This window comes from Letharia columbiana, assembly GCF_014066305.1.
Source record: "Letharia columbiana isolate WasteWater2 chromosome Unknown Sc0000004_s0, whole genome shotgun sequence".
Classification (NCBI taxonomy): domain Eukaryota; kingdom Fungi; phylum Ascomycota; class Lecanoromycetes; order Lecanorales; family Parmeliaceae; genus Letharia; species Letharia columbiana.
The window spans coordinates 624426-645925 of record NW_023501040.1 but is presented as its reverse complement, the minus strand read 5'-3'; the positions used below and the strand labels follow the sequence as shown (position 1 = coordinate 645925).

Below are 21500 nucleotides of genomic sequence, written 5' to 3'. Positions count from 1 at the left end.
CTGGTGAACGGTCCAACTGGTTCAACTGTGGCGTCAAATATCCCTCATTCTTCATCCCACCTCAATTTCCAAAGTCCTCTTAACTTAAAGTATTCTTCATCCCTTATCATTCATACCTGTCGTTACTCTTCCTGGTCTTGCATCTAGTATTGCTATGTAAAAATATAGCATCCCAACATCCCTCCCATATCCTGCTGTAGCTCCTATCTTTTCTACCCTTCTCAAGAACCTCCTCGATGTATGTCGAGTCGCTCAATGGCAATGGATATCTATTTAGAACACAAAGATCGTCTTGCGCCTGACGATGCTCTGGCGTCTAGGTTGGCAATCCGGAGCCTCAATTGACCCTTTCTCACAAGCTGACATTTGTACAACTCAGGTCCCGCCGGCCCCTCGGAGCATTGAGAGCTCAAAGCCTACCGATCCCGCCGCCAAGGACCTCCTTCTCATCAGATGCCAAAGGTGCAGACATGAACCTCTTCCAATCTCCGAGAATGTCAATCTCCTCATTCACAAGTATGAAAAGCACTGGATCTTCCGCTACCACCTATACATACTCAACCGCCCCAAGCACTCCAGTGTCACTCGTCTCTAGACGATCGCCCCACTCAAGCCAATTACAGTTACGTCCTAAAACACTTCGCCGACCAGTCTTCCAAGGTCTGCCGTTGGAGATTTACGACTGCATATTACAACAGCTGAGAGTACTCCACGAAGATCCAGCGTCGCAAAGCTGCCAAACTTGTCATCTTCGAGATCTCTGCTCTCTTGCTTTGACCAGCAGAGCATGGGACAAAGCTGTTGTCAAGCGGATGTGAGCAAATGCGGCCCGCCGTTGCAAAATGGAGGAGCATGCGGCTAATACGTTCGTAGGTATGATCGGATACATCTTGTGGGACCCGACTCGAAGGAACAGATGAAGAAATACAAAATGAAGACTGGAGTACGGTTAAAACTGTTAAGGCGGACACTGCGGGAACGAAGCTTCCTTGCGCAGCACGTCCTCGAGCTCAAGGTCCCTTGCCTTCAAGCCGAGGGTGACCCCTTGAGGAAAGACATGATCAATATAGTGGCATCATTAGTCATGGCCTGTCCCAACCTTGAGAGGCTAGTCGGTTTTTATCCCGTCTATGGTCATGAATTCGATCGATTAACCCATGCCTTGTCAACTCGAAAGAAATTGAAAGAGCAGATGTGGTTGATTGGAGAAAACGCCGCCATAACCCAGCGGAGTCAGAAGCAACTGGCTCCTGGTCTAATGGATCCAGAGCAGAAGGAATCATTCGTCTCTTTCCATCATGCTTGGACTTCGCTAACAACGTTGTTCCTTCACTCCCCTGGCCTTGGAATCTTAGAAAAGGACATCTTTGTGAGTATCAAGAACCATGGAGATCCACGCAGAGTTCAAGGACCAGGGATTTTGCATCGATTACCAGCCCTGAAACACCTGTGCATCTCGAGTTTCGATATGGACGATTTTGACGACTATACCCTGCAGTATCTGCCAGCGCTTCATTCTCTGCGTCTCCAGGATCTCGAAGGGGTCACTTTCTGGGGCCTCTCAGAGTTTTCGCGTATTACAAACGCCTTTTCTCTTCGCAATCTCTCATTAATCAACCTAGACGTCATGTACATATCGGCCATCTCGAATCTGCTCCTCCACCTGAAGAACCTCAGACGGTTCACTTTGGTACAAGACACTTCACCCGAAGTTGCTGAAGGAGAAATAGCCATCCTGCCCATCATCGCATCTCACCTGCTCGAGTTCCTCCACTGGGAAATCATCGTTCCCGGTTCTGCGAACGTAAACCTAGCAGATTCCATTAGGGCAAAAGGCTTCCCGCGGCTCCGTACAATAAGAGCTCCCTCAGATCACCTCGGACTGCTCCAGGCTCTCTGCAAACCCAGAGCCCAGATCGAACTGCCGAGTGACTGGAACAGCATTAATAACGCTCACACCATGGCGCCCGACAGCCTTCTCACCTCCCGCCGCGCCGCCCAGCTAAGACTCGAGGAGGCATGGAACACCGTGCAGTTCAAAGTCGTCGTGCAAGAAGAAGGTACGTACCTTTCGGAGTAAATCCTTTCTGTTCGGTTTTAAATTAGGGTCACAATCCTTGTTTCGAGAGCAGAAAGCTACAATTTTCTTCAGAGTTATCTTCTTACTTAGGTGAAAGGCTATGTTTCGGCAGCGAAAGACATTTTCTACTCCTCAAACGTGCCTCTTTTCTCGGTTTGTCACGTGAGAGGAACCATGCTGACTCCGAAACCTGCGTAGACTTCGTGCATGAGATTTTCGATCTCAATGGCTTCATCGGCGAGATTGGCTCCAAGATCGATTACAGTCTCGAGCCCGATGTACCCGGGAGTGATCAGGCGTGGATTGATTTTCCGGATGTGGTTAGTGGCAGGGATGAGATGGCGTTCAAGGATTCGTGCAGAGGGTTGTGGAATGCGAGTAACCCGGGGGGTTACAAGTGGTGGCAGTAAGTTATCATTTCCGTGCCATTTCTGCCGGATTCGTGCAAATTTTTGAGCTCCAAAACCTCTGTGAGGACAACGCACTCCCAGGACCTGTCCCACAACTCATATCTTGATTCCAGAAGAGACATGCTGACTTCGAAATCATCCAGACATACTGAGAGGCCGAGGTATCGGAGGGTTGATTTGCTGGATTTCTTTTAGGGAACGAGTCGTCAAGGAGAGGGGCCATTTGGATCATGGCCTACTTCGTTAGTAACCTTGCGAGATTGAGCCAGCTTGGAATAAAGTCTATACCCCTTTGATATACCGAACTCGAGCCGAGAGTCTCGACCCCTTCAATCCTTAACCATTACCTGATCGGGGCCCAGGGACTCCAGCCTGTGCCTCCTCCGCCTCGTCCTGCGACCCTCTCGCGTACGGGAACCCGCGACCCGACCCGACCGATCCCCTCAGTCGACCCAGCTGCCCGCCCCTTATTTCCTCTCCCCGTTGGCTCTTGAGCTCGAAGCCGAAAGACGCTGACGGGGGCGACGGCTACGGATCGGGTGACGTTGCGCTCTCTCAAGACCCCATCCAGTCGGAAGCCTCGAGATCGAGATCGACTACGAATCTCGCCTTTCTTCCTTCCCGACACCATGGGCCGTCATCCTAGCCCCTGAAAGAACACTCGAGCATCCTGGAGGATTCCCGGCTCTGATTTGCACATTGATTTACGGCGAAGCCAGAATATGGTTTGCAGAGTTCAGTTTGTCTTTTCAGAGGTAGAGCAAGAATCACAATATGTACAGCGATCGCAGCATGCATTGGCTTTTTCCACTGCGATCTCTTCCTCGATCTCGTGCCCATCGTTCATGCTTGCTTCTGACGCCTGCCATGCAAAAGAAAACCCCCGCAAAAGCGCTCGCTCAAATAGCAGACAACCCTCCTGCCCCCAGTCGTAAGGCAATAGGAGGCACGCAGCAAGAAGGCATCGGCATGTAAAAAGCACGGGCCCTTGAGCCAAGGACAGGTCCCATCAACCCGTCCATCGTTTGAGCTCATTGTCGTCCAAGTCATTACATGTCGAAATGGCCATTGTTGAAAACTCCATCATCGTTAGACGTGGTCTTGATGATCCCACTCATGCGGTCCCCTCGATCAGTTTTCGTGCTGGGCAGCTGTGTCCAGCCATCATCATCCTCCATATCCTCATCCATCGTCTCCAGATCTTGACCTTTGAATTGTTCGTCCATGGTACTCTCATCGACAAAAGTGAAGCCCTTGAAGTTCGCCTGCATGCCTGGTGAGAGCGGAGTCGAGGCCGGCATGGCACCAGCAGCTAGCGCTGCTGCACGCTCGTTCAGTGAAGAAGAGTTCTGTAGGGCATTGGTAAATTCCGGGTCGAAGTTGGACACATCGCGTATGTTTTTAAGCTTGGGCTTGAAGGGCGGCACGACCATTTTGTTCATCATTGCGTTCCAGTCAGTATCTGCAAAGAAGATATGCTCCTTGAGCTCGTCCGCGTCTCTCTTTGCGCCTAGTCGGTGTTTCGGGTTTCGATTGAGCAGGCCCTTGACAAAATTCCTTCCCTCTGTGCTCAGAGCATCCTTGGGAAAGCGGACCTTGCCAAACGCAATGTTCTTATACATTTGCTGCGTATCGTCGGCATAGAATGGACTCCATCCACAGACCATCTCGAATACCAACACACCAAGGGACCAGAAATCCACCATTGTGGTGTATCCTGCTTCGTCGAGCAATACCTCTGGAGCCAGGTATTCTGTAGTTCCACAGAAGGTATTGGTGGTCTGGTCCTTGGTAAGGTTGGCCTTTGACAGACCGAAATCGCAAAGTGAGATGTGTCCATTCGCATCAAGCAATATATTTTCCGGTTTCAAATCGCGGTATACAATGTCGTATTGGTGTAGATGCTGAAGAGCCAGGATGAGCTCGGCAATGTAGAACTTTGCGCGGCCTTCGTCAAATCTGCCCTCCTTTTGGAGATGATAGAACAATTCACCGCCGGACATGAAACCCGTAACAAGGTAAAGGTCGGTAGGAGTCTGGAAGGAGAATTTGAGTCCGACAATGAATTGGGAATTAGCTGTTGCTGTGCGGACTAGGATGTTGCGCTCCCCAAGTGTGTGAGCCACCTCTTTCTTCTGCACGATAACCTTCTTTGAAAGGACCTTCATAGCATAGATACGCCCAGTATCCTTCTTCACCACCTGAAAAACTTGGCCAAAGGTACCTGCCAATTCTAAATTAGCAGCATATTTCTGAGTAATACGTCCAACAAACCTTTGCCTATCAGTTTCAATATCTGGAAATCCTCGGGTCCGAACTTTGTCTTGTCCGTTTTCTGAAAAGAAAAGTCGAGGTGGACCTCGCCAGAGACATGATCTTCTTCGGGGTCCCGAGCTTCCAGTCTGTACCAACCCTCTACTCTCTTATTCCCATGGAATACGTCCGGATTGACCTTCACGAGGCCCAGAAACGCTTCGTGATTCCCACTGTCGTAAACGTTGATGCTCACCTCAGAATGTTTCCCAAGGACATCACTGTCCAAATCTATCAGCAAAAAGCAAAGGATGGAGGCTATGAGAGATTCTTACAAAAGCGCCTCATGATTCCATATGGGATCAGTGATTCTACCATTCTTGAACTCCTTTTGGTCTTTGAGACTTGTCGTGCTACTTTGCCGACTCTTCATCGGGATCGCCATGGACCTGCCCATTTCGCCATTGGGTGCTTTAATTGGGACACCACCAGCAGACTGGTCTCTGCTTCTTGCCCCGGGTTTTGTTTCCGCGTCTCCATGCCTATAGCCGGTGGCAATCGACTCGATCTCTTCGAAGGCGCAAACAGCATATGGATTGAAACTGGGGCTTAAACCCCGAGCGCCTGCTATTGTTACTGATAATTTTCCTTTCGGAGGACCGACAGGGGGCGATGACCGAGGTGTCGGCGCTGCGGTAGCTCCATTCACGATGGACTTTTCATTGCCCTGATCCGTGGTAGGTGGGGTTTGTCTGACTGACTCTGAGTCATCGTTCGACAGCGCTCGTGGGCTCAGTGGAGGGGTATTCTTTTTACGCGGCGAAGCCGCGTGATCAGTTAGCCTTGTGAGTTCCAGGTGTGAAGTCAAAGAAGAAAGTGCAGATTTGCCAGGTGTATCCGAGGTTGGGGTGCTTGGTATCGATGATGAACGAGAGGATGTGGGGTTCGAAATGTGTGCAGCATTAACAGAAGAGCTCGTCGTAATGCTGGAGAGGGGGTTCAAGCCGGCAGTCTGTCGGCGGGTGCGTACTGGCAAAATATTGCTCCCAGATCCTTGCCGTTGCAGAAGAGGATGACAGGAATTGAACGTGTCAGCATCACGTGTTTGGGAGCTGCCATCACTGCCAGCCTCGCTCACTTTGCGTGTTGAAGATGAAGAAGAGGATGAAGTTGGCGGCGTTGGGTACGCAGGGGCGGTCATGGAATTACGTCTTCGATCCTGCTTTTGTTTCTGGGATGGTAAGAGCAAGGGCTGTTGCGGATCTGTCCCATGTTGCTCGCCAGGTGAGCTAGGAGCTGTGGGCAAAGCGCCACCCGCAAGCCCTCGACCGAGCTTGGACGAGAAAACTTCCATTTTATGCGCGAAGTAGACAAGTAAGGGATATTATGGATTGCTGGGACTTGTGAAAGACCTTTCACGAACCTGTCCAAAATAGCTGTGCAATATTCCGGGCAATCGTTTGTCAGTTGGGTCCGGGTGAGGTGTGGCGACGCCGGATGGCGGTGCTGATCCTATACTATGAGTCTCATCGTCCGAGTGACTATCCAACGTGAGTGTTAGTAGCTGTCCTGATGTTTACTATTCCACGAAAATGAATGATGAAAGCACAAGGCTTTAGGAGGGCGAGCGAAGATTGATGTGGCAAAGGCTCGCAGATATGAAATGTGCATTGGGGGTGATTGTGTTGAAGATGCAGGAAAGTAGAGTAAGCAAAGTCGTGGTCGAAGATGAGAGACGTGTTGACGGGCGAGAAAAGGCTGGGGCGAGGGATTATGTATGATATGTGGTGTTGGGAACAATTTTCGTCCGGCTCACTGGCCTGGCAGGGAAGCTCGGGAGCCAGATGATCTGCACTAGCTCCTGGAGCTCTGATGCTAATAAACCCCCGAAGTCATGGAGAGTGATAAGGTATGACATGTGGGACTTAGAAGGTAAGACCATCGGTTGATACAGTTAATATGAATTGCGACAGCAATGGCAGAGAGTAAGCCAATTCTCAGGGCCAAATGCTGGAGATTGACGAGAATGAAAGCTGCAGAAATGCTGGATCTGCGGGGGCAAAGGCGAAAGGAAAATGGGGGGAAAAGCGAGGGTGATGAAGCAGGGAAGGAGACTCGCCTCTGTGGATTCAGCAGTTTTCGCCTCAAGTAATCAGTGTTCAGTTGATGAGCCATCTGCTCCAGTTTGGTCGCTGCCAGCGAGCTTGGATTGCCGTTGCAGAAAGAGTGCGAGTAAGTTCCGTATGGCGGGAGGGGTTGTTTTGGATGAGGACGGGCGGGACTGGACTATCTCTCTTTCTCTCTCTCTCGCTCGGATCTCTCCGAACTTTCGCCTCCAAGCGCCCGATTCGATGGGAAGAAGTTAAGAAGTTCCAACTTGGCTAGAATACTCCGCCCAATAAATTGAATTCCAGCAAAGCCTGGCAGGAGTGCAGGACGAAGTTATTGCACGTCTACAATTGGCATCATGTCGTAGAGTACTCCTCCTTACAGAGATGCTAAAAGCTTTCCTTGCCCATCTTGAGCAGAATTCAGAGGTAGATACATAGGTACAAACATAAGATAACTATCATACAACTCGCCTGAAATCTCCATGTGCCATATGTTACAGTTACCTTACAACATCTGTTCCAACAACTTATTAGCCTAACGTAAAAGTAAAGTATCATTTCGCCATCAATTTCCCCGTGCTTTTTCATGAGCACGGCAAGAGGCGCAAAAGGCTCTCTGGGGCCTACGCGGGGCACTGAGTCCAACACCAACGGGCGGGGCGTTTGGCATGTTTGGGCAGTATGTAAAGTACTTCGGACCGGTGTACAATTCGCAGGAGCTGAGCTGAATATTCGCATGAGCCAATTAATAAATATTTCACAAGAGCTTCAGGAAATCCAATTTATCAGACTCCTCACGGAGGGGGGAGACAGTACGTTAGCGTGTCTGGAGGATCCCCGGTTAAATCCACCTATTAGTCAGCAAGGAAACACAATTCGCCAAGACAACATAACCTACACATAGCGTTTGACGTACTTGTGTGAGAGCGATAAGAAAGCTTGGAAAGTGACAGTCATGGTCCGCACATCTCGGGCACAAGCTGCAAGAGCAGCGAAAAGTAAGGATGAAGTTTTTTTCTCTACAAATACTGTCAAGCATACGAAGTAATATACGAGGTCCACTCACACATCGCTGACAAATTGTTGGCAGGAATAACAACACCCCAAGCGCCTGATATCTCTGACGAAGAAATGGTAGATGGACCAGTTTCAGCCGCAGCAAGTGTTCAGGAAAATGGAAGTGAGAATGAAGAGGAGAATGAAATAGAAGTGGAGGAAGAAGACGGCCAAGCTACACCAGCCGCCGAATCAGATGCGGGCTCTCGCCTCTCCACGCCCAATCCTGGACGAATACTCAAACCTCGAAAGCGCGGAAGACCTGCCAGACGAGGATCTAGTCGTCGAGGTGCAGCGGATGAGTTGGAGTCACGAGATACCGGATCGGAAGCAGGAACGCCGAGGAAGAGAGGAGGTTGGCGTGGACGTGGCTTTGGAGGCGGTAGATGGGGTAAGCCAAGAGGAGGCCCGTCACATGTCACGCAAGTACCTTTGGACAAGGAAGGCAATATGGCCCCAGTCAAGGACGATGAAGTACAGCTGCCCCCGGACTCTGAGGGCGAGGAGAAGGTCGATGTGAACGGACACCTCAAGGGGGGCAGAGAATATCGCGTCAGAACATTTTCAATCGAAGGAAAGGGCGACCGGCTTTACATGCTATCTACTGAGCCCGCAAGATGCATCGGATTTCGAGACAGCTACCTGTTTTTTCAAAAACACAAACAGCTGTACAAGATCATCCTTGCAGAAGAGGCCAAGAAAGATTTGATCGAGCGAGGCCTTATTCCTCACTCATACAAGGGAAGGGCGATTGGCGTTGTCACTGCCCGCTCTGTCTTTCGAGAATTTGGGGCAAGAATTATAATTGGTGGCAAGAAAATCACAGATGATTATCAGGCGGCTACAGCACGTGCCAACGGGGATGTCGAGGGTGAACTAGCCAATCCCGACGACGATCTACCGGGTGGTGGCGAGGAGTATGACAAGAACAAGTTTGTTGCGTGGCATGGGGCAAGCGCCGTTTACCACACAGGAGCACCAAGCGTGCCCATAGTCAATGGCAAAGCCGTTGAAGGCAAAAAGCGCAAGATCATTGTCACTGGAGCAAATTGGATGTTCGAGCATGCCCGAGAAGCTAGGTAAAAGGCACAAGCTCTCAAGTTCAAATCCCTGACTGACTTTGCCAGCCGCTTCAATTCTTCTCTCGCGGCCCAGCGTCGTCGTAATTTGAACGGCGTATACGACGTCCACACCAATGTCATGCAATATCCCAAGATCATGCAGCCGACACACGCTCGGTGGGAGCAGGTTTTACCTACATCGCCAACGCCAAGAACTTCGCCAACTGCAGCTGATCAGATCAACGGGCACTTATCCGATGGCCGCGAACCAGCGGCCAATACAATTTTTCCAGATATCGCACCAGTGTTCACACGGAACTTCATGATCTCGGACACGTACTTCGAAACTCCCCCTGCATCAGTATTGGGATATCCAGGACCTGACGAAGAAACGGAGCTGACTCGTCTGCCGGAGCATTTGCTTGCCGAGTTACCGGAAGGTTGCCGTCAAGCGTTCGTTGAGGCGAGGGCAGTGGAGAAAGCATGGAAAGAACGCTGGGGCACGGACAAGGACGATGGAGCTCGAGCGCAACTACGAATCACTTACAACACTTGAGTAGGTCTACTTCTGCCTAGGAAGAAACCTGGCTATGTACTATGAGAAAGACTTCATCTGATGTCGGAAACGCAGCGGTTCTCCTTTAGCTGCAGGACACTTGTATGGAAACGGGAGCCTTAGCTCTACTAGGACTACGGGGAAAAGCCATACTCGAATCGTCACTTCCCCGTGTCTGACTCTATGTATCAGCCGAAGTCAGACATGCAGTGCCAATCAGCTTCATTCTCTTACTCACTGACGAAACGCATGAACAGACCACGCATGCCAGGCTCTGGTCCGACCAGTTGTCTAGTCGTTGAGGGTACTGGCAAGAAGTCACAATGTCACTGGAGCTTCGAGACTGAAGCCTATCCGAAAAGCCACGAATCCAATTCTACCATAATGTACTCTAATCAGAGGATTTCTTCTCATTATGTGCAAATCTGTGAAGCTTTCGTATTCGTAGTCGAGATCTTCTTCTCGGATGCAAGTCCCAGAAAGGACCAAGGAGTCGAAGTCACTGGTTGTGACTCCCACCGTAGCGGTAATATTATAAGCAGTCAGACAAGGCGGTCTACCTTACCTTACTCAACACGAATAATGATTTTCCGATAGGCTTAATTTGAGCAGATAGATAGCTGGCAAGAACAGTCATGATCCATTGTTGATTTACCAACGCCTGCCTGATTGATTGATTGATTGACTGACTGATTGATAGATAGTAGTTACTTAGCTGAAGGAGCCGCCCCTTCAAGAGAAAGTTATTTGATTATTCTCGCATTTGTAATCCGGCAAATGTTTCTGTGTTGAGTTCGATTTTATTTTTATTTACTTAATCTATGTCTTGGCGATATTGACGCCGAATCCTGACGCCATTCTGAGGCTGCCATGCTTCTGTTTCACCATGGTGTCCGGGGAGTTGCTGCTGCTGCTTCTGCTGGGTTTCGCACTTTGAATTTTTCTGGCCAAATTTTTGATTCGATAACCCATCCAGTAGAGATGAATTGGTATACGAAGGAAACGAAGGTGGTGATGGCCGCAAAGATATATGTGACTGCGAGCTTTTTTTTCTTTGGGGTCTTTCCAGAATTGATAGATGCCATTTCCTGCAGCCACGGCAACAAAGACCTTTTGGAGAAATCTGAGAAAAGGAAAGGACTTTGCCTATGCTATATAGTTAATAAGAGATAAAGTTTTTATAGATATAACTACAAGCCAAACTCCATTTAAGATATCAAGATTGCCCTCATGACCGAACACATCGCCATATGTCTATATCAGTTGATAAGAGATAAAGTCTTTTATAAGATATAACTTAAAAACATACCTATAGTATCCATTAAATATCAACAATATCATAGATTGGTCGCGTCCTGAAAGACCGAACTCATCGCGAAATACCTCTGCAGAGAATGTGTAAAGGCCAACACCATCAATCATTAATTTCTTTGCTTCCATCTCCGCCTCTTCTTGATCTAATAACGGACGAAATGCAAGGAAACAGTCTCTAAAGAAACATTGTACTTCCTGCACTGTCGCTGATGGAGAAGGAACGGTAGGTATTTGTCGAGGGCTAGCTGATGGGGACGTAGAAGGGACTAAGGGAGTCGGTGAAGATAGAGGTGTGAGAGAATAGAAGCTTGCATCGTTGGTAGATGCATCGTTGGTAGATACATTCGATATCCTGGGAGATGCCGGCCTAACAAGAATTTAGAATGTTAGAGAAGCTATTAGTAATATTGAGAGTATTTACATGTCTAGACTTGCAGATGTTGCGTCTATGAGATGACAGTGGTTGTTTGCAAATTAATATTCAATCGACCGAGGGGACAGTTGGACGAAGTTAGCGTTCGGCCCTCGGGCGGCATGTTTTACCGGGACGAACTTTATTTTCTAATTTTTTTAATTAATTTTTTTTGGCTTGGCGGGCGCCCCTTGAGACTTGGCGAAATAAATCGCTGCCTCCTCCTCCTCCATCACCGCTCATCGTCATCACCACACCACACCAATCCTTTTCTTTTCTTTTCTTCCTTCATCCCTCTCCTCGTGCCATAACACCTCCACTTCTACCTCCACCTCCACCTTCTCTTTCTACCACGACACGCTCTCCTGCCTCCCGCTCTATTCCAACACCCGCCGAGCGGAAGGCGGTCTTTAAAGAGATTACTCTTAATTTCCCCCCCCAAAACAACACTCCAGTCCTCCCTCCTTGCCGAATCACATCCTGCCAGACATAGAGAAACAACACCCTTCCGCTGCGACATTAAAAATATCCTGTCTGTACTTGCCAATATCTTTGGAGTCTTGACACGTGAATTGGGACAGTTCTCCGGAAGTGTGAAAGAAATTGGCATCCAGCGTTTCAATTACATCCAATCCGTCTATTGCCGGTTGACATTGGGTCTCAGCATCAGACCACAAAGAGCACATTTGGCAGCTGAACCTCCGTTGCTTGCTCCTATCACACGGTTTCCGTCCATCAGGCTACGATCCATGGCTCTGCACGCTTAGAACCTTCACCAGGTTTCCCCCCTTCTGCACCATTCTACATCTGCTTGATAGGACTTCGACAACTCATCTCAAGCTAAACGAGCTTTTCACTAAGACTTGTGGCTCCTTGAGTCAATCCTGATCACTAAGGAACCGACAAAGAATCTGCAACACTGCATGCTTCCGCATTAACAACACACTGCAGAGAATCCTCCAATCATCATCTTCCCTTTCCTTCAGGCTTTTCAACTTTAGCGATCTTGTACTTTCAGCGTGACGACATATCTTTCTAAACAACGATTCACGACCACGACTACCACCATCAAATTAGATTACACATCGGAGTACAACTTCAATACAAACTTGAAATCCCCCATGACATCAAATCCAGGTGTTTGAATACCGGACTCTCTCCTAAGCCTCGCCAAGCCGTGCTTCGCGCTGGTGGCAGTGGCAGGTTAGCATAGGTGAATGCGAGGGGTATCTAGGTCATCGACGCTCCGTACCCAATATCTTCGTCTTAAGGGTCAGCCTTCCGGCCTCTCTTGGCTACCGTTGCTAGATCATGCCTTCCTTTTACTCGAGCACACTCCCACGACAGATGCCTCTAACGCCTCCCGACCACTATGATGCATACCCCAGCAGTGCTCATGCTACCGGGCAGCTTCCTGCAATCCACACGCTAGGTCAGATTCCCAACTACGAGTTGGGAGGACTTGAAGGACAGGAAGTCCTGCCACGCTACTCGCAGTACACCCTCGCGCCAATCTCACGGCACGCCTACCTTCAAGAGAACAGTCGTCATGGGCCTACAAACTACGCTAATCTCCAAGGCGCCGCAAATTCTTACGCTGCATCAAGCGTCCCTCTGCTACCGCCGATCAGAGTCCCGGATCGCTCTCTGGAAGATTATCAGCACCATGGACGATCCAATCGTGCTCCTAGTGCTCCAAGTGTCCCTCAACCTAAAGAAGAGAAGGCTGTGGGTGGTGTCGCGGTTCACTTGGACTACGAGATGGAAGACATGGTAGACTTTGTGTCCAAGATGGCACAAGGAATGTATGACATCTACGCCTCTAGAATCTGCCTTGCAGACATTGACATGACTCGAAGTGTGCTTCGCTCGGAATCTTCAGTGCATTCAGACTTTCGCAAATACGTCTCACAGATTCTTTCGTCGACCCGGCTGCCGAGCTCGACTATCCTACTTGGACTTCACTACCTTGCTGAGCGGATGACTCTGCTGTCGAATAGTGGCAAATACAATCACGGCAGTGGACAAGTATACCGTATGCTTACCACAGCTCTCGTGCTTGGTTCCAAATTTTTGGATGACAATACTTTCCAAAATCGGTCCTGGTCGGAAGTGAGCAGCATACCAGTCTGCGAGCTTAATGTCCTTGAGGTGGAATGGCTTATGGACATCAAATGGAACATGCATATCAATCCCGACGATCCGGAGGGCTTCCTGTTGTGGCATCAACGTTGGCAAGCCTTCAAGGCGAATAAGGTCGATGTAGCATTGGCGGAATCCCTGGAGCAAACTCACATTGGTGTGTCGACCGCCTTCAACGGGAACAATGTGCAGAGGCAGAGGTCTTTGCTCCAGCGCTCCTCTCCAACAGATCGCCAGACAGCATCATACCTTGATCACCAACTTGGCAACGGGTACAAGAACCATGTGCATTCACAGTGGAATATACCTCGCTATGATCAATGGCCACCGTTGCGTTCTCAAACAGACTATTCGCCTCCCGAAACAGGTCCCACTACACCAGAATGGTACACGCATGGTGGTTTCGGGTATGGTCATGCACCGCAGCAGGCGTATCCGGCTATGAAGGTTCCTCCGCCACTGCAAGTTCTTGGTTCCAACGCCTTGCAGTCAAACTACTACACAGCATATGCCCAGCAATACATTCCTCACGGTCATGGCATTACTTGCGGTTGTGGCTATTGTGGGCCACATTACGAACGCTACTCCATGGCTCCTAGCTACGGTCCTCAGGCAGTCGTCGGCTAGCTTCGATATGCGTTGCTCGACGAGACGAATGAGTCCAGTAACGTCTTGCCAATATCTACCACCGCTTGCACAGTCCTTCAGACGGTACTGGAGCTTTCCACGCGTACTTCCTTCACTTTCTTGATCTCTAGCTCACAATATCGACCACTGCACCACGCAGCGTCAATCCGCTTGGAGGAGCACGAGCTAACAACCTAATACAACGGATTGCGGCCAACATTTCGGTAGCATTTTTTCACCAATACATAATATTCATGGTCACCAAAGGGGGCGTCCGGCGTTTTTCGAATCAGGGAAAAATAATGACCCGGCATACATGTTCATATGGCTCAAAACACCTCTTCAGGATTACGACTCTTTTTTTTACCATTCTAGCCGGCGCTTCAATAGACTTCTTCAGGCGTTCAAGCATCGGAACCTTCAGCATCGCGGCGTTCTTTTCTTGGGTGGACTTTTAATGTTCGACATCACGGGTCTTCTATTCCAGAGTACATCATCGCATCTTCCGCATGGCTACTCTCGCTCAGGAAATCCCGTTTCATGACGGTTCAGGAAAACATTAGGATGGGCTTTTTGCATTCACAAGACTCCTTCCGAGTCGGAGTGAGCTTCGGGCTTACAACATGATACCCTTTCATGGCATTCGTTCGAGCTTTGGGACGAGGCTCGCATCTTCTTTTCTTGGCTGCTTTGCATGTGGCCACCAAAAACTTGTACTTAGGCCGTTGGGTGGAAAAGTCTTTCGTGTTAGACGGAGGCGAAAGCGGAGTTAGCAATGTGGTATCAGACCTACGGCAGATGTTTAGAAATTTAGATTGAAGGAAAATCTTTGTGCGATCCACGAAATTGATTACATGCTTGGTGAAAGCTGCCGTGATATCCAGCTCCAACTGACTGTGCCTTGTCTTTGAGCCATTTTGGTTGGCCCTCTAGCAACAGCGTTTGTGGGTTCCGTGCTGGTTGTACTGTGTAGAGGCGATCTCTTGGAGAATACGTGTCGAACGGGGCAGGACAGTCATAGGTCGAAAACCCACAGAAGGGTTCGCAGTCTCGTTTGATGCTTGGTTTCAAGGATATCGAGTACACCCTGCGCGCCATCGCCATGCTATGTATGGACAGCGGTCTATCTCCCTCCGCCAGACCCTAGCGAAGCTGATCCCTTCGATCTTCACCACTCTCAAGCGTAGAAATTGACCGTGTCCTACAGCTATGTCAGCATGGTGTTTTCACCCGATAGAGGCCCGAGCGAGCCAAGGAAGCCTCACCTTCTTCTTCGCCTGGACCTCCGCAATAGCATCCACGTAATGCTCATGCCCAATCTTCACCATCCCCTTCCTCAACGCAATCATCCCTGCCTCAACGCACACAGCCTTCAGCTGCGCTCCCCCAAACTCATCCGTACTTCTCGCCAGCTCGGGCCAGTTGACCGCATCATCTACCGTCATCTTTCGGCTGTGGATCTTCAAGATCTGTGCCCGGGCTTCCTCGTTGGGCAGTGGAAACTCGATCTTGCGATCTAAACGTCCTGAACGCAGCAGCGCCGGGTCAAGCACATCGACGCGGTTGGTGGCGGCCAGGACCTTGACGCGGTCGTCGGATGCGAAGCCGTCCAGTTGGTTGAGTAATTCGAGCATAGTTCGTTGAACTTCTCTGTCCCCGCTCTTTTCGCTATCGAAGCGTTTAGTGCCCACGGCATCGAGCTCGTCGATGAAGATGATTGAGGGGGCTTTTTCTTTGGCGAGGGCAAAGCAGTCACGGACGAGCTTGGCGCCGTCGCCGATGAACATTTGGACGAGTTGGGGGCCCGCGAGCTTGAGGAAGGTGGCGTCTGTTTGGGCGGCGCAGGCTCGGGCGAGGAGGGTCTTGCCGGTCCCCGGGGGGCCGTACATTAGCGCCCCTGTTGGGAAAGGATTGGTCAGCTATGGAGGCTTTGGCAGGAGACAAGCATAGGAAGGAGGTGATGTACCTTTAGGAGCTTTGATACCAATCTTCTTAAACCGCTCCGCTTCCTTCATAGGCCAAACTATAGCTTCCACAAGCTCCTCGATCTGCTTATCTAGACCACCTACATCGGTATACTTCTCTGTAGGCTTCTCATCGACCTCCATAGCCTTGACCCTACTGTCATATTCAGCGGGTAGGGTGTCGAGAACGAGGTATGAGTCTTTGTTGACGCCGATGAGGTCCCCGGGTTTGAGAGCGGTATGATCGACGAGGCCGATGAGAGGGAGGAATATGGTTTGGCGGGTGGAGGTTTTGATGACTGCGGACTTGCCAATGCGAGTTGCGTCTAGGTCGATATTGGCACCTTCTTCCGCGGCCTCCTTCTCGACATCGAGATCCAGAAGCTCTACGACGTTGCCGACGAGGTAAGGGAGCTGTCTGTAAGCGTTCATCAGCACCGTAGATTCTAGGATGACCCGTACGCTTCTTAGACGCACCTATTATTCTCAATCTTATCTAGGTTATCCTTAATCTTCTCCTTCATCGCTGCTTGCTCATGTGTCAAGCGTTGGAACTCGCTCTTCATGATCCTCATATCGTTCTCAAGAAGTCGCCGCCGCGTGATGATGTCTCTTGTGCTTGAATGTAGGATCTCAGGGTCGAATATGTCCTCCTCTTTCTCTTCTCCTTTTTTATCACTGTCCGCGTCCTTCATCTCTGCGTCACCGTCCTGATCAGGCTTCTTGCCATCTTTGTCGCCGTCGTCCTTCTTTTCCTCCTTCTCCTCTCTCTCCATGTCATCGAGATCTTCGAGTGTGGACATGATGGCGGCAGATTCAGATTACTGGAATAAACACTCGGATAGGTAGCGAAGCTGTCGTAGATCGATGCTGGGTGGACTTTGACGTCGATTCAAGTGCCAAGCCTGTTAGCTTAGTCACGCTAAGATTACGAGTCAGCTCTTCGTGGCTAATTGTTGTTGAATATATAAGTAAATAGTTGGACTTTAATTCCCCAAATGTGTGAAATAACTCGGATATTGGACTATAAACTGGTACCATGGCCTAATGGTACGCCGCAAGACCCAGTACTATGCCATTAGTTCAGGTTTTGCGCCTTGGTGAAGCGATGCTGACTCCTAAATGATGTGTAGGCAAGGCGTTGCTTTCCGGTGGCAAAGATTGGGAGTTCGAGTCTCCCTGGTATCGATTTTTTTTTGGTTTGCTCTTCTACAGTCTGTTGTCGAGAAAGATATTCAACTCCTGAAATTACATCTTCCCACTGATAAATTTTTTTAGAGCTTGCTTTTTGTTATCGTACAGTGCATTAACGCCCTGCCGTTACTCAAAACAATTTTACCCCCTTCCACTCGTGTGATAAATCTTACTTCTTCCCATCCATCTTTGACCTCACCCGTCCTCCAAGCTTCTGTCACAAGCTTGTCTCCAGGCTTTACCGGTGCTGCAAATCTTGCCTCAAACTCTCTTAGATTCGCAGGATCACTACCACCAAGCGTCTGCAGTAAGCCGTGACAAGCAGAATTCCACGAGAAGAGTCCGTGCATAATGGCACCCCCAAATCCCATCTCCTGACCTGGTTCTGGGGTCGCGTGGAGAGGATTGTAATCGCCATTGAGTCTAAGATGTCAGTCGTCCTTTAACAAGATGAGAGCAAGCATCTCACCTGTATAGATGGGCAGATTCCTTGGCTGTCTGCAGAGTATGCACTGCGTCCGATTTCTTCCCTTCTGGTGGTGGGTAGTTTACTGTACTTGGACCTTCTCTCTTCGTCAACCACTTGGTGAAACTCGCTTCACTTTTCATCCTCACCTTTAGGCCCACCCCAATTGCCTTGTCCGACGAAGAACGCACTGCCTACAGCTTTGGTGTATACATCTCCACCTTTCTCTGCAAGTACCGTCTCCGTCTCGATTACGGTCCCCACCTTGCCTTTGTCATATACGCCAAGAACTTTGGACCGCAGCTCAAATTTCTTGCCTACGCTTGTAGGAGGCAAGGGCTTAAGAAACTTCATAGACCGCTGACCATCGACCACACGGCGGCTATCAAATTTGGGTACATTGGGTATGGGCGTTGCAGCTGAGCGGGCGTAAAAATCTATGACCTCTTGGTCGGTGTGCTTGAAGGCTGGCAAATTTGTCAGTTGGTCCCTAGAGTCATGGGCATGACAGTTATCGTACGGAGTATTACAGGGTATGTTGGAAAAGTCTGGAAAGAAGGATGGAGTTCCTGGTCTTGTAAGCAGATACCTCTGGTGGCACTTGTCGAGACATGCATAGAGGAACTGAAGCTCATCTGCCGTACAGCCGATGCTATTTGCAAACAACAAGACATCTCTGCTAATTGTCAGCTGCTCTCGCTGTCCTTCGACAGAGCCTTAAAAACGTACCGCTTCAGCCAGGAAACTTCCTGGGAAGGATATTCGAATCCCGCGCCGGGGCCACTCATACTGGACTGTCTATGTACAAAGCAAAGCCTCTATCCCGGGATCTCAGAAATTCAGCTTTGGCTAGAAAGAGAAGCCTTAGAAGCGATGGAGCAAAGTCATGAGGACGCGCAGTCTTGAAGGAACGACTTTGCGGGGAGGAAGAGTTTTCCCCGCAGCCGAGGCATTTGTGGTGCCGGACTATTCTCCGCTTGACCCTCGAAACATTACATCTAATTGTACGTTGCATAAGAGGCTTCTCTTTTCAGCCGAGCTAAGTCTTCTTCGATATGAGTCCGTAAAAATGTGAGCGAATCTCTGTGTTGACTCCATTTGAAAGCTTCTCAATGACTCCCTGTGAGCAGGAACTCGTAGCTGTCTGATACACCATTTCCTTCCTCTTCAAACACTTTCTCCTTGAACACCACTTTCCATCTTCGTATTAAACAACTTCTCCTCCTGCATGATTCGACAGTCCAATGCCCATTTGACTTGAAAACCCCATTCAACCAGATTCTCCGTGCCATTGAACAACATGGCATCTTCTACCATCTCCTCCGCTGGCGGGCCCGTCTTCTTCGTAAGCTACCTCTCCAATCCTTCTTATCCTACTTGATACTATGTGCCGAGTCTCACGACTCCTTTGTAGTCTTGGGTATGAAACGCTGAGCCCGAGAACTACTAGTGGCGCGAATTTGAGAGCCCCTATGGCTTCCTGTCCCAATGGTACCCGTCGGCCTTCACCGCACCTTCCTCCACCGGCACCCTACCAATGACGTTCGTCACCGCTGAGCAATACATGTACGTATCTTTCCCGTCGATTAGACTTGTCTCAGGAGTCCTTAGCTTCCAAACATGTTTCAAGGCTTGATGTGCCCCTCAGAAACTGTCGTAGGCAATACTGACTATGGAATTGTAAGCCAGGATGTATCACAAGGCCATCTTATTCGATAATCAAGATGTAGCCGACAAGATTGCGCTCGAGCCAGAACCAAGCAAGCAAAGGGCCTTGGGAAGGGAGGTAAAAGGGTTTGACGGCAAGAAATGGAATGCGAAGCGAGAGAAGGTTGTCGAAGAAGGAAATTGGTGGAAATTCACCCAGTCAAAAGAAGGTGATCCGAGGAAGATGCTGTTGGAGACAGGCGACAGGTTGTTGGTGGAGGCGTCACCGTACGATAAAATTTGGGGAGTGGGCTACAGCGCTGCGAATGCGGCGGCGAACGAGGGTAATTGGGGAGAGAATTTACTCGGTAAAGCACTGATGAGAGTTCGAGACCGATTGCGTTCAGGAGAGGATAACACAACGGACGAGATTAGTACAAATGAGAAGGTATGAGTATCGGCATGGTCGGTGTAAGATCATCGAGTTGCCCGCAACAATTCGGCGTAGCGGACTTTGTGGATATGTCGCTGCTGGCCCTCTGTTAACCACATATATCTATCCACTGGGCTTTGGATTACTAACGGTCATCGATGATAGCTTCTGTTGGCACTGTAGATGAAGACGCCTTTGATGGCCGTCAAAGTGGTCTGACCAAAACCCTTCTTCCGCACATCATCTCAATTCAATTTTTGCAGCTTGTCATTCCTCTATGAAAATCGCTATGCATGCTTGCATCAAAATGACGAACACGGCCATTTATCCATCCTCGAGAGTGCCTTAGTGATCAATTACTCAGATCATCAGCACCTGCACAATATCAGTAAAGAGCCCGTCTGATGTTCAGGAAGTGTCCTTACATCTTGTAATCAAGATTTCCTTGGGCAAACCTGCTCTCATCGTCTGTCTGAAGCTCGTAAGAGATCGTGATGTCAAGATCCCTCTTCTTCTTCTCGTTCGGTTTGCTTGTCAAGAGGCCTGTTACTTGTTCGTTCTCCTCGACTCTCAAAACATCTCGCAGATAGAAGACAGTTTGCTTCCAGTGAGTGTACTTGCTGTGAGGACCAGTGGAAAACGAGATTGGCTTATGACATGCGGTGAACTCGATGTCAAACCAAGCGATTAAGGCGTGTATGAAGTCGACCCTCCTAACGTTCAGAACGTACGGGGCTTGGAATGCAAGATCAGCGGCGGTAACGGTGTAAAGATCGATTGAGAACACCCTCGAGGGGTCGGTCACGCAGGCTTTGACTTCTACCGTGTCCACCAGTGGTTCCGTCAAGGCTGTGTCCTTTAAAGGCGTGTAGTCGAAGCCGTAGACATTGTCCCAGACTATGCGCAGCTTAGCACTGAACCCTTATTCAAATTTTCCCAGTCAACGCACATCCAATCTTCTCGTCTTTGTACTCGCCATCCTCAATACCAGCCATGAAAATAGTTGCTTTGTCGGGGAAGATCAGGCCTCCAGGTACGAGATAAGTATCCCGAGCGTAGAGGACGGTATCAAGCATACTCTCGTAAAGCAAAAAGTAGCCCATCCATTCAGAAAGGATTATGTCGACCTTTGAAAAAGGCAGTTGCACTTCCTCCATCTTTCCCTGTAGTAACGATATCTTCGATGTCATCCCGTTTGCTTCAACGATCTCTCGTGCCTTTTCGATGATCGTGGACATGTCTACTCCGATGACATGTTTCGCGCCAGCTTTGACCGCAAACCTGACAGGTCAATGTGAATCTCCAGGCGATTTGCAGGAGGGAGGTAATGGGCACAAACATGCTGAGAATCCCTGTACCACATCCTACGTCTAAGACGACTTTGTCTTTGAAGAGGTGTTTGTTCTGGTAGATCGCATTCTGGTATGACTTGGTTCGGACTTCATCTTTCTTGATATACCGCATAGCGTCAGTAGAATACCTCACAGCAATCTGGGTCAGTTTGAGGACCTGCGTACCAACATTTCTTCATGTATGCCTTAAATGTGGGGAACAGAGCTGTCAGTGCATGCTCTTCAAGCCTAAGGACGAGCCCGATAAGTACCATGGTGATTGTAACTAACAGCGGTCAGGATGAGTTACCTCATACGTGGAAAGCTCAGTACCTATTGAAGTAATGAACCTCTGCATGATCCATACCAGCCATTTTATCATCTGCCTGCGTCGGTACAGGCATGACACTGGACCCCTGAGACATGTTGTGAGGGTGAATGTA

At 49.4% G+C, this 21500-nt stretch overlaps 8 protein-coding genes across 8 annotated transcripts; 4 read left to right on the top strand and 4 right to left on the bottom strand.

Annotated features, from left to right (window-relative positions):
• Positions 1-255: 255 nt before the first annotated feature.
• HO173_002167 (uncharacterized protein) lies at positions 256-2685 on the top strand (the record flags this gene model as incomplete). Its single annotated transcript, XM_037304101.1, has 5 exons — positions 256-320; positions 380-814; positions 874-2060; positions 2279-2486; positions 2634-2685. The coding sequence occupies 5 exons, from the start codon at positions 256-258 to the stop codon at positions 2683-2685; spliced, it is 1947 nt and encodes a 648-aa protein (XP_037168896.1).
• An 854-nt stretch (positions 2686-3539) lies between these two features.
• Positions 3540-6097, bottom strand: HO173_002166 (uncharacterized protein; the record flags this gene model as incomplete). The annotated part of the gene is made up of 3 exons (XM_037304100.1): positions 3540-4714; positions 4765-5024; positions 5079-6097. The coding sequence occupies 3 exons, from the start codon at positions 6095-6097 to the stop codon at positions 3540-3542; spliced, it is 2454 nt and encodes an 817-aa protein (XP_037168895.1).
• A 1712-nt stretch (positions 6098-7809) lies between these two features.
• Positions 7810-9527, top strand: HO173_002165 (uncharacterized protein; the record flags this gene model as incomplete). The annotated part of the gene is made up of 3 exons (XM_037304099.1): positions 7810-7852; positions 7945-8989; positions 9038-9527. 3 exons carry the CDS (start codon positions 7810-7812, stop codon positions 9525-9527), a joined length of 1578 nt encoding a protein of 525 aa, XP_037168894.1.
• A 3073-nt stretch (positions 9528-12600) lies between these two features.
• On the top strand, positions 12601-14022 carry HO173_002164 (uncharacterized protein; the record flags this gene model as incomplete). The annotated part of the gene is made up of 1 exon (XM_037304098.1): positions 12601-14022. One exon carries the CDS (start codon positions 12601-12603, stop codon positions 14020-14022), a length of 1422 nt encoding a protein of 473 aa, XP_037168893.1.
• A 1177-nt stretch (positions 14023-15199) lies between these two features.
• HO173_002163 (uncharacterized protein) lies at positions 15200-16789 on the bottom strand (the record flags this gene model as incomplete). The annotated part of the gene is made up of 4 exons (XM_037304097.1): positions 15200-15223; positions 15288-15919; positions 15989-16404; positions 16464-16789. 4 exons carry the CDS (start codon positions 16787-16789, stop codon positions 15200-15202), a joined length of 1398 nt encoding a protein of 465 aa, XP_037168892.1.
• A 471-nt stretch (positions 16790-17260) lies between these two features.
• Positions 17261-18434, bottom strand: HO173_002162 (uncharacterized protein; the record flags this gene model as incomplete). Its single annotated transcript, XM_037304096.1, has 4 exons — positions 17261-17603; positions 17650-17743; positions 17796-18322; positions 18376-18434. The coding sequence occupies 4 exons, from the start codon at positions 18432-18434 to the stop codon at positions 17261-17263; spliced, it is 1023 nt and encodes a 340-aa protein (XP_037168891.1).
• Positions 18435-18946: 512 nt separating this feature from the next.
• On the top strand, positions 18947-19909 carry HO173_002161 (uncharacterized protein; the record flags this gene model as incomplete). The annotated part of the gene is made up of 4 exons (XM_037304095.1): positions 18947-18991; positions 19097-19212; positions 19336-19741; positions 19892-19909. The coding sequence occupies 4 exons, from the start codon at positions 18947-18949 to the stop codon at positions 19907-19909; spliced, it is 585 nt and encodes a 194-aa protein (XP_037168890.1).
• Positions 19910-20094: 185 nt separating this feature from the next.
• On the bottom strand, positions 20095-21482 carry HO173_002160 (uncharacterized protein; the record flags this gene model as incomplete). Its single annotated transcript, XM_037304094.1, has 7 exons — positions 20095-20101; positions 20152-20623; positions 20676-21007; positions 21066-21175; positions 21244-21263; positions 21330-21343; positions 21391-21482. The coding sequence occupies 7 exons, from the start codon at positions 21480-21482 to the stop codon at positions 20095-20097; spliced, it is 1047 nt and encodes a 348-aa protein (XP_037168889.1).
• Between the last annotated feature and the right edge of the window lie 18 nt (positions 21483-21500).